An 11,470-nucleotide genomic window follows, 5' to 3' on the forward strand; every position below is an offset into this window, starting at 1 on the left:
TCATATGAAACTTACCGGCCCTTTAACGTAGTCATGCATATAGATCCGTAGCTAAGCTTAGTTATCTGAGGCTGTATATATGTACTTTGTATGATTCTGGAAGGTATATTCATGGAATAATGGAGGCATGCTAGGTGTATTCAGTAATCGATAAAAGCTAAAGTGTCGCCTCTACGACTAAAAATATTTCGGTTTGATAAAATGATTGCTTCCCAGTAACTAAATACATTGGAATAATAATAACGTAACTAATGTGAAAGGAGTTACCTTTAATTAATCCTTTGTTTTTATATTAATTGTAAATCACTTTACTTTTGCACCTACTAGATATTGATTTGCTTGAACTTAGTTAAACGGCTGGTCGAATTTAGATGCATTCTCTTAATATAAATGTTTATATGTGCTGATGTATACAAAACTAGTGAATATGATCGTTTGTTAGTTGAAGGAAACGTATATGAGCTAAATGCGTTTTATTTTTTCCTACCTCAGTCGATTTGAGAATTAATTACGTATCAATTCCGATTTTATAACATATAAGATAAAACAGTACATTATTAAGTTCTAAGCATTACAAATGTATATATAATTTAACTTCTGTAATCGAAAATGGAGACGATGAAATGGAAAGGCTAGATTAAGTTGTATGTTGGTATGTAAGGAACACACTGAAACAATTTAGTGTTAAACGTTTTTGATCAAAATACTGCTGTCGCATTCTAAGGAAAATATTTTTTTTATTCTTTATGCGTCTTTTTGTTGTTCTTTGATTGATTTACATAATGTAAGCTGAACATGACATGCTGATCACAGTTATGTCGAGTACTTAGTGTATTTTACAAATTGTTCTCTGTAGAATTTTAATTTTTCTGAGACATCAACCGAAAAAATATAAGTGATGAGACGAAATGTTCTGTTCCACTGAGCGCCTTTAAATGAATCATAATACATATGTGCGTCCATAAAGCGTTTAAAATTAGTCCAAGAATTGTCTCTAGCCCGGTCAGCTCTTTCTAATGAAGTTCTTTGAGGTCGCTTGTATGTTTTTAAACTTGTCTTGTAGAGCTGGATCGAAACAACCCTTTGATCCAAAAACCATACTGCATTTCCACCTTTAACAACATCTTTAGAAGGTATAACCTTTCCATAATTCTGAGTTAACCAAGAGTTTATATAATGAGCATGCGTTTCATTTTTTTCAAATGGCCGTCGAATATCCATTACTTTTAACCAGTTTTTTGCACTCATAGCCACATATGACATTGGCTGCATACTTATTTCTGTATTATTCCATATAAACGACCCACAGCAATTTGTATTTAGCAGTGATATATCTGACTTCTCAACTTCGTCGAAAATGTTCTTTTTTATTGGAATTAAATCAATATCTGTTGTCATAACTAAGTCATTAGGTCTTATCCATGGTGCGAACAAAATAGCAAACAACCGAGATACCTGAGCAAAAGACACAGGGTTATGACTCACTGGTATCCTGACAAATCGGGCGGTAGGGTCTATATCTAAGGTTTGGTCTCTTACAAGTTTCAGTACTGTCGATGTATTCCATACATTTGAACTTTCAACAACAAATATCAGTGAGTGCCATCCTATCTGTTTCCAAGCAGCTACGACTATAGGTAGACAGAATTCATATCCCCTCGACATCATTGTGGACACAGCTAAAGACATAATAATCCAACGCGTTCTTGATGACGTAAGTAAGGGTGTAGGTAGTTTTTGCGATGGTTGAAACTGGTATCTTGAAACTGTTGCGTCAAATCTACTCCTTGGCCTGTCCAAAACCATTGAATTACGTTGAACTATAATTCCAAATGCGATTATATGCAGCGTTAACAAAGCAGCAACAACTTTTATTCTGTATATCATATGTGCCATATCCTTCCTGAAAAAAAAAGTGTGCATTAATCAATGTACCTTCTACGAATCGCAGTTAATTTCTTATAATGGATTCATTTTAAACATGATTAATATTCATGCTGGAACTGATTTGCGGGAAAAAAGGAAGGAACATCCCATCCTCGGTTTAAAACCCCACTCAAACATACGGCGCGGATAAATACGTCTAGTCGTACATGTACCTCAAAGTAATATTCGTATCGATCCGTACTAACACTTGGTCAAAACGTATTTATGACTTATCCCAAACTTGAAAGTTATTCACTTTTGAACATGCACAAAAGTTTGAGCGACCCGTAGCCATTTGAGCGCGACTATAGTCCAACTTATTTGAAATATATTCATCCGTAATTAAAAGTGCTAAACGTAGTTATCCGTCCTGAAACGTACCTTGCTGTGGTTTGACGTGATGTCAAAGATAATCGTAATGAAAACACTGGCTACACGTGGCCTATTAAATACCCCAGTCACACATACGGCGCGGATAGCTACGTCTAGCCACGGAGAGAAATCCAGTAGTAAAAACAAGAGAAATCCGTATCGATACGTACCTGAGCCGTACAGATTGGTACGGATTGATACGGATTACTACTTCGAGACACGGCTCAGATACGGATCGATACGGATTACTACGTTTCTTTCCGTGGCTAGACGTAGCTATCCGCGCCGTATGTGTGACTGGGGTATAAATGAAGCTTACCGACCCGTTACTAAACCTAAGTGGGAACGTAGTCATGTGTATTGATCCGTAGCTGAGCGTAGTTATCCGAGACACCATGTACTTAAGCGTAGTTCAACGTAGTTAACCTCAGACCCGTCCTCGCACTGGGCAATTTGACAGGCGCAGTAAAACGTTATATAACGTAGTACGCCGTACCTATCCGTACTTATTCGCGTACTGTACTTTTTGTTCCCCGCTTCTGATCATTTTTCCCGTACTAAGACGTACTGCTCCGTACTTATCCAATCCGACCTTAACAGACCAATCCCATCTGGACCGTACACCAACGTAGGGACATATCCGTATGTGTGACTGTAGCTTTAATATTACTCTTCCGACTTTTTTTGTTTTTGACCATATTAATTGATAATAATGATTAAATAAGCACACACTATATCATAGGTAGATTTCAAAGATATCAGATGAAGACAAAATACTGCTTTATGGGCACAACAGCTTGTCTCATCATGTATGTTAAATATTCAGTGGGTAAAAACGTAATTTTCAGTCTAAAGTGAAACTTTTTTGTTGTTAATAAGTATATTATTTCATAAACAGGCCTATATTTTAATAAGTTGCAGATAATAAAACCGAATTTCTATAAATATAGTTCTAAAATTGCTCAATGTACGTGAAAATCATGTTAACGGAGCCGTTGTTAGCGCAACTACACCTTTAAATTCTTTTCTTCTTTATAACACTGTTATGTGAGGTTTTACCTTCATAAGGTGGTCTAATAGTACAATGCACAAAACTGCAGTCAATTGTTGCATTCGTTAAGAAACAGCATTCGTAATATATACTGTTTATCCTCACTGAAATTGTAAGGATTTGCAATACGTAATAACGTCATTAAAAATTCCATGTTCGCCTCTATAAATTGGAAAAGGACGTAAACAAACTATTAAAGATTTCTCATTCGTATAGAGTCAATGGCTACATCTAATACTGTTTCTGTTAGAAGACTGTTGCTTTTTAACACACATGATAGGGGTTACTATTGTCAGTGTATAAGTAGTTTTGTAGGAGCCGGAGTGCAAATATGTTCATCTGATTCAAATCAGGCTGTTTACGCGAATTGCGGCTCTCAACATCAATCTAATAGTCGCCATGAGTGTTAGAAAAATATTTTGTATTAGGCCCCCATCCATTGAAGAAGCGGGAGTATATTGCGTGTTAGTTGTGTCGGTATATCTATTTGTTCTTCAGTTGATACAAAGCCTTCAAATTAAGTAGCCTGGTTGGGCTATACATATAATAAAATGTACTGCTTTTTAAGGTCAGTAGGTCAGAGGTGCCTGAATTGAAATGTTTTTCCGCCACAAAAAAAAAACCCAATAGATCCAGAACCTTAAATCTAAATTGCTTGATTTGGATTATGAAGGAGACCCTTTCTGTGGTCAGTAGGTGAAAGAAAAATGTTACAAGAACTTTAACCTTTAAGACTGATTCTACTCAATAATTGGAGAATCACTCGACGTAGGGCATTTAAAATTGAAAGCATAATTAGGTTAAAATTAATAAACCTCTTGTGTGTGCGAACAAAACTCGAATGTGAAGGTTAAAGGGACCTGAACATTTAAAACGGGTTTTCTTTTATAACTGGAGAAACACTTGTCACAAAACACCCAGACTTGATACAATGACCAAACTTATGAAGAAGAAGACCACTACTGTTTTGTTGATAAAATTCAACTATTTCTGCAGGGTAATTTGAGAATCACGAAATAAAATGCACCTATTTTTTGTGTGAAGGCGGGAGGGTATTGGGATCAGTAAGCGAAAGGTCAACCTCACAAGGACCTGAGACTTTCCAACCAATTACTTGAGAAGAACTTCACCGAAATATTTAAAAACCTATTGCATGAGTAAGCTTAAAACGTTGAGGAGAATTGTTGTTTGGGGCCTATAGGGTCAAATTTAGGTTTACAGTAATAACAGAACGGAATGTGTTAAAACTTATCATTGGAACAAGTTCTACAAACGGCTCTTGTTCTTTTTTTATAATATCTGATAAATGTTATTTGTATGCACAAAACTGTAAATTTCTCATTATAGCAGAAATATATAGTCACAACCTAATTCATGATAAAAAAACAACACATTTTACAATATCTTTGAACAGAATTGCTTTGTATTAATAAAGATAATCATAAACGTTTTAATGCAACCAATGAAAGGAGAGCCAAAAAGCGTATTCTTAAAGAAATACATTTTGTACATATTGCCCTCTATTCACAAACCAAGTCTTATGAACCTGGTACGCTTTTCAAAGAACTGCAGGAGATCAATTTGTGGACGTACAGACGGAGGGACAGACCGATTTGGGACATTTCTATAGTCCCCTCGAATGTTCTACAGGTCAAGGTAATTGAGTGGATCTTAGAATGGAAGAAAGAAACGCCAAATGAACTAAACACGAAAACAAAACTTAGGATTTCTTTACAGACTATATAAATAAACTCAACCGCTAAAGTGTAAATAACATTCATTTTTCCCGAGGAAAATTGGTTTTAAGTTAACGCATTTAATGTGTTTTTTAAAATGTATTTCTTTGGTATATCATGTCCTTTATTCCGCTTTTAACGGTTTTAATTTCACAAGTTCCAATGTTGATAAAGGAAACATTGTTAGTTTTTTTTTGTTTTTTTTTCGAATTACTTCCCTGCATACGTACATTTTGCTTATATTTAAATAATTTTCATTTTGTTTCCTCTAATACTATTATTTAACTAATTTAATTGTGTTTTTAGCGATTGCCTTATGGTTGAATAAAATCTTTTGTGAATATATTTGTTAGCCTTCGTGTATCTTGTGTAATATGATTGTATATATACCTACATTATCCTAGGGTAAAGTATGCCGATTAATATTTTTTGCCGTGTCCCGTGTTTAACATGGTACTTTTTCGGGTATTGACATACTTCTGCGTTTATATTGAAATGATTTCCAATACTTTTCATTAATACTATGTACTTAATGTTAACAGAACAGCTATAGTCATCCCCTATGGAGCATAAATATATTTCGATTTTAGCGGTTTTTGACGATAACTTCTAACAACATTACGTGAGTCCCGGTATCGTTTTTCATTTTTCGTTGTATTGAGAGTCGCAATGATGTAAAGACTGTCTCGTGATTTGTCATTTTGATAAGGGTCGTTGGGCCGAAACTTTGATAATACAGAATGAAAACAGCGTATATTATCAAATCGTGAAGGAAAACATAGCCTCACCCGGGTATCGAACTCATGGCCCCGCGATCCCTATTACGGCGTTCTCCATAATGAGCTCAAAAATACTTGTTTGTATACTTGATAGTAAAGTAATTTTAACAGTTAATTTTAGGCTGTTTTCGGTTGGAGTCGTCTGCATAAGTTACACGGCCATGTTGCTAACGTATCTTTACATTTGTGTAAATATTTCTTAATGGAGAAACGTTCATATAAGTTTCTGTAAACTAGTTTTCTAATCCATTCATGTATATTGTTTTATGTGCAGTTTGCTAAATAAATACTGTTTATACCAAATGAAAATAAAATGAATGAACCGTGGCATGGTTCATTTGTTAATACACTGATTTGACTTTTGACACCGTAATCTATAAGAACCCCTTGAAATTTCATTGTTTGACCCTATGGACCACTTTTATACTAATATCTGACCATTAACAAAAATACCGTCAGAAGTAAATTTTTTCTCCCTCAGATATTAGGACGTTTAAAAGAAAATATCTTGTTATTTGCATGTTAACTGTTATAAACCATAACATTTACAAAATCTATCTATTTTAACATGCTAGTGTTAAAATACTTTCACAAACAAAATAAAAGACTCAGACATCTGAAATATGCAGAAAATATGTGTCGCACAATCAATTATTTCATTGAATGTCAATTATAAGACAAATATTACCATATTTTATGTCTTGGTGTCCCTGTTACAAGTAAAGAATAAATAGTTAACAAATCCTTGATATATTTTACTATTATTTTGTGTTTTGACTATGAGCAATCAAGTGAACAGTATGAAACATGAACAAGTATTTTTATCTATCATTTAACATATAATGAATCCAACCCCATGCAAACCCATGATGTTTATTCTAGTTAACAACTTACCAAAATGATTTTGTGTTTTCTACTCGTGTGGGTGCGTTTGTATGCCTGCGAGTCTATAACGGTGCCCTACTGTTTTCTTATGTGTTACTTCTTCGTATTTTCTATGTTATTCAGTTTTTCGTGGTTGTATGTTTATCTTTTGTACACGAGTGTCTGCGCTATTGTGGTTTACGTTTTAGTGTGACTGTCATTAAGGAACGTGGCATTACCTTTGAATATTCGTACTTGTTCAACTTTCTCCTTCGAGTTCCTTTCCCCTCCCCCGGCCCAATTTTGCCCCTTACCATTTCCTTCTCCTCCGTCTATATGTTGCATGTACTGTTGGATGTTTGAAGCAACCTGTATGATATATTTTTCCATTACAGCTTCTTTTTTATGGGCCTACTATGCAAATGAGTGGCTCTGTGGCTGTGTTTTGGTGCTCTGTGCTTCCGAGAAATCTACCCTTACCTATTATCTTTCGTACTACACACTAAAGATATTTATTTTGAAGGAAGGTTGTTATTGTTTTTGGCAGATTTATATTTATATACTTACGTTAGATAAACAGTACTTTGAACCTGTCCGTAAGTCAGCCACACAATGCTTGAAAAAAAAAACAACAAAAAAAACCCCCAAAAAAATCTTTGTTTCTTATCCGTAATTCATATTACTGAATAGTTTTAGTGACACGCGAAACTTCAACATAGTCCCTTTAACAATAGTCTTCAAAACGCATTTGCTATATTGTGAGAGATTTTAGCATACAATGTTGTAAATATGCATACAATTCAAAACACTCAAATTTGTCTTCGACGCCTTAACCTTTTGTTGATCTGATTTTTCATGTTGCCCTTTTGTAAAAGTAGAGACAAACATCTTTGAAAAAAAGTACACTATTCAATTTGTGTGATTTCTTTCCTCTAAACACATACATTTAATAATTCACATTTTATTTCTATTTCAGAAATGTAGTCTTTTAATCGCTTTTTATCAGATCCAATGACACCTTTTAGTAGAGATTCTTGACTTCGATTTGCATTATACCTTCTACCATATTCTCTAATAAGGTGTTTAACTCTCCAGTTGATCAGTTTCTTTGAACGCAGAGGTTCATTCACTTTTATTATCCAGTCATCGGTCCACAAATTATAAAAAAATTGGCAGATAGTAGTACTTAAATATTTCCGTATGTGTACGGTGACAATATCTTGTGTTAAAATCGCGGTGTTTCCCTCTTTACATATAGGTCCTATCACATCAATCATCGGTGGACTTAATTTTTTTAAATTCTCGAAAACAATATAAGTACAGTTAACGTTTCAAATACTGTATATTAATTGAAGCGAACTAAATAATCCATCTCGTCTTTCGGATCTCACTTTGCTGCTGTTGAAAATAAATGTCCAGGGACTATAACAAGGTATACACGGTTATAATCTTTCTCTATCACACTCCTCTATGATTGCAAATAGTTAATTTTATCTTAGTCTATATAAATATTGTCGATATATAGATTTTGAAAAGTTGCAGTAACTGAAGGTAAACAGTGCTTGGTTAAAGTGAATGTACTTATGTTTTGCTTTTTCATCACTTTTGTTGTTGAGGGGATTAAAATTCGTACACTCTCCTTCTTTTGTGAATTTGCTCGAATTATCTGCACTTACAACTGGTACATTCTTTTTTGTGCAAGTAAAGAAATTCACAGAATAAACATATATCAATATTACATATATAAATGTGGCAAGAATCATAAAGGTCATACAAACCTGAATGATATTGACACTTCTTACTTTCCCAGAACCACACATAGTCCTTGAATTTATATATTTCTACACGGGTACTGTTTTCAAGCAGATAAATGAATGTGAATATATTTCCACTACAAATACCGCGTACACTTTGTTGTCAGTATGCACAAATGAACTCAGTTATTCAGTTTCTAATTTTGTTTTTTTAAATGTTTTATTTCAAAGATATTAACTGCCAAAAATTCTTAAATTTAATTTGTGTTTCATGCAAAGTATCCCTTTGATGTCTCAATTAGTGGTGAAATTAAATATTAGAATCAAAATTTAAATACCGTTTAAACAAAAAAAAAAAAAAAAAAAAAGAAAAACGAAAAAAAGTATATATATATATATATATATATATATATATATATTCTTTAGCAATTCAAAAATTGTAAAGAAAACATAAGCGTGATAACAATGAAATGGAATTAACCTGAACAGCAAACCAGTATCCTAAATACAGTAATCTAAGTGTTTATAAGAACGTCACGCTCACTTGCTTTATTACAGTGATGCTCATCATATACTTCGACCAAAATAGAATTTTCAACATCAGCGCACCTACATACAGTCATCAGTTTGAAATTGCCTTTAAAGAATAAAAGGTTTATAATGACAACTTTACACATTTATCAGGCGTTGAACAATGCAAATGAAATAGTTAGTATTGTGACATTGCCTAGTACTCCTCTTTTGAATAAGAAGAAATAATTCGAGATGGCAAACTCATGAACTCGTCCGTTTTAATTAAGACCATTTGGCAGTGTTAATGAACTTTTGTGCAAATTGTATTCCTTTTGGTGTTATTTATAGATCATTTTCTCCTAAGGCACATCATTATTTATTAGCATTGTTTTAAATTAAAGGCATCATCCTTAATTTACTGTAAAATTCTACTTTATTCCAGAATATTCTATGATTGTCCTTGATTTTTTCAATAATGTTCTTTATATTCTTAGTGTTACATGAAAATTCTGGAATATTCCAAGATACAATATATAGTCATAGCCTAGTGGTAGAGCGTCCGCTTCGAGTGCGCGAGGTCGTGGGTTCGATTCCCGGCCGCGTCATACCAAGACGTAAAAAATGGTACCAGTAGCTCCCTTGCTTGGCGCTCAGCATTAAAAGGGAAACTGGCCTCTTCTCTCATACCCTCGTGGCGATGGATTCCATCAGGAATGAGGTGTCGAGAGTGATTAATATAAGTTGCAGAACTTCCTTTATAATCGACCTAAAATAAATTATGTTTAAACTAATATATAGTCAGATGTTTTAGATTAAAACATACCCAAAAGAGTAAGAAGCTAGAATGTACATATTGATGAAACTTTCCTGTATTTCTTAAAAAAATTTTTTTACCAATTTGGATATTTACTATTTTGAAGGATAATTAGAAGAATTTATAAAAATAAATCTGGATTTAAAATGTTACCTTTTAGAGGAATTATTAGTTTTGCATATTAATTTTGAGCTGTGTGAAATATTGTGGAATCTATTCTGACTGGATTTAAATTTGATCTGGAGAGGCTTTGGACTATTTTTACATAAAGATTGGATTTTTCGGCTCTTTGTCATTTTTTGTAGGTTTTTGTATTTTCACTTTATTTCATGAAAAACAAATTGTTATTGTTAATAACTGATGGTTTGTCTTTCTGTTACAAGACATTGGAACATTCTAGCGTAACAGAAATTTGGTCCGGGATAAAACCATTGACTGCTACTCTTTTGATTTCTTTTTAGACTTTTCAGCTAAATTTCACAGATTATTTTGTTTTGGAAAACTTTATTTTTTTTATTTTTGGTACTGTATACATAATAGCAGCTTTCAAAATTTTGTTTGATTTTGATAAGTTTGTTGTTGAACCATGCAAGGAGATGTTCAAGTTAGCTAAGAAATCTGATTTATGTCTGCTTGCCAAGCATTATTACATTTTTGAAGTAGTCATCCATGCTCAAGCAAGAAATAAAAAAATATTATTGTATAGTATTTCATGGATGAAGAAATTTTTGAGAGAGAGAGAATAAGAGAGAGAGAGAGAGAGAGAGAGAGAGAGAGAGAGGGAGAGAGAGAGAGAGAGAGAGAGAAGAAAAGCAAATTTTATGCAATATGAATTTGAATTGAAAAGTTAGAATTGGCAAGTATTAGTGCAGAACCTCAAAGGTCTTCTCACTTTGATGTCACCAAACATATTAGGTTAGTTCCATTTTTTTCAAGAAAAAGGAGTTGATAAACTAATTCATGCATTTTGAGAAATATAGCTGGAAACCTTAAATGGCCGAAATAATGTTGAAGTCTTCTTTTTCAAAGTGTTTTGATTGGCAAAACCCGTGAAAATATACACTGTTGTCTATAAAACAAAGTTCAAATTATGATTATGTTAAAAATGTAATCTTGAAAGGTTATGAGCTGGTGCCTGTGGCTTACAGGCAAAACTTTCGAAATTGCAGAAAGGAGTCTAACCAGACCCATGTTGGCAAGTGTGTTGGCACCGAGGCCAAAACTTTCTTGGATGAAAATCAGGCTGAAAATAGAGGAGGCTGCTAGGTTGGCTGGTGATTATACTTTAACTCATAAAATTTCCTTCAACAAACTAAACTGTTTGAACAAGAAACCATATTTTTCACACAATAATTTTTGGTTCTCATCTGGTAATAATTCAAATACAAAAACGTGCTCAAAAGTCGAATTTTTCAGGTAATACACCAGAGCCATTCATATCTGATGGTTCTATATCACTTATCGTTTATTCTACCCAGTCTACTCCTATTAAAATCCTAAAGGATACTGGAGCTTCACAATATCCTATTCATGCAGATGTCCTGCCTTTTTCTGAGAAGATTTCTTCTATTACAAATGTACTGTTTCAAGGGTTGGAGTGTGGTTTTGTTTTGGTTTCCCTCCTTAATGTTTTTTAACCTACAATTTGGTAACTGGCATTA

At 33.6% G+C, this 11,470-nt stretch overlaps 1 protein-coding gene across 3 annotated transcripts; it reads right to left on the reverse strand.

Annotated features, from left to right (window-relative positions):
- Positions 1-256: 256 nt before the first annotated feature.
- LOC123566045 (uncharacterized) lies at positions 257-9,052 on the reverse strand. Of its 3 annotated transcripts, none has more exons than XM_045359871.2 (2): positions 8,964-9,052; positions 257-1,903 (listed from the first exon to the last, which is right to left on the reverse strand). In XM_045359871.2, exon 2 carries the CDS (start codon positions 1,894-1,896, stop codon positions 814-816), a length of 1,083 nt encoding a protein of 360 aa, XP_045215806.1. In that variant the 5' UTR covers positions 1,897-1,903; positions 8,964-9,052; the 3' UTR covers positions 257-813. The 3 variants fall into 3 exon arrangements, with proteins under 3 accessions (XP_045215806.1, XP_045215804.1, XP_045215805.1); XM_045359869.2 differs by lacking the exon at positions 8,964-9,052 and adding an exon at positions 8,507-8,830; XM_045359870.2 differs by lacking the exon at positions 8,964-9,052 and adding an exon at positions 2,308-2,588.
- Positions 9,053-11,470: the final 2,418 nt, after the last annotated feature.

This window comes from Mercenaria mercenaria, chromosome 8, assembly GCF_021730395.1.
Source record: "Mercenaria mercenaria strain notata chromosome 8, MADL_Memer_1, whole genome shotgun sequence".
NCBI lineage: Eukaryota > Metazoa > Mollusca > Bivalvia > Venerida > Veneridae > Mercenaria > Mercenaria mercenaria.

Bases quoted from the DNA above. Each gene is read 5' to 3' on its own strand.
- LOC123566045 (XM_045359871.2), bottom strand. From the start codon at position 1,896: ATGGCACATATGATATACAGAATAAAAGTTGTTGCTGCTTTGTTAACG.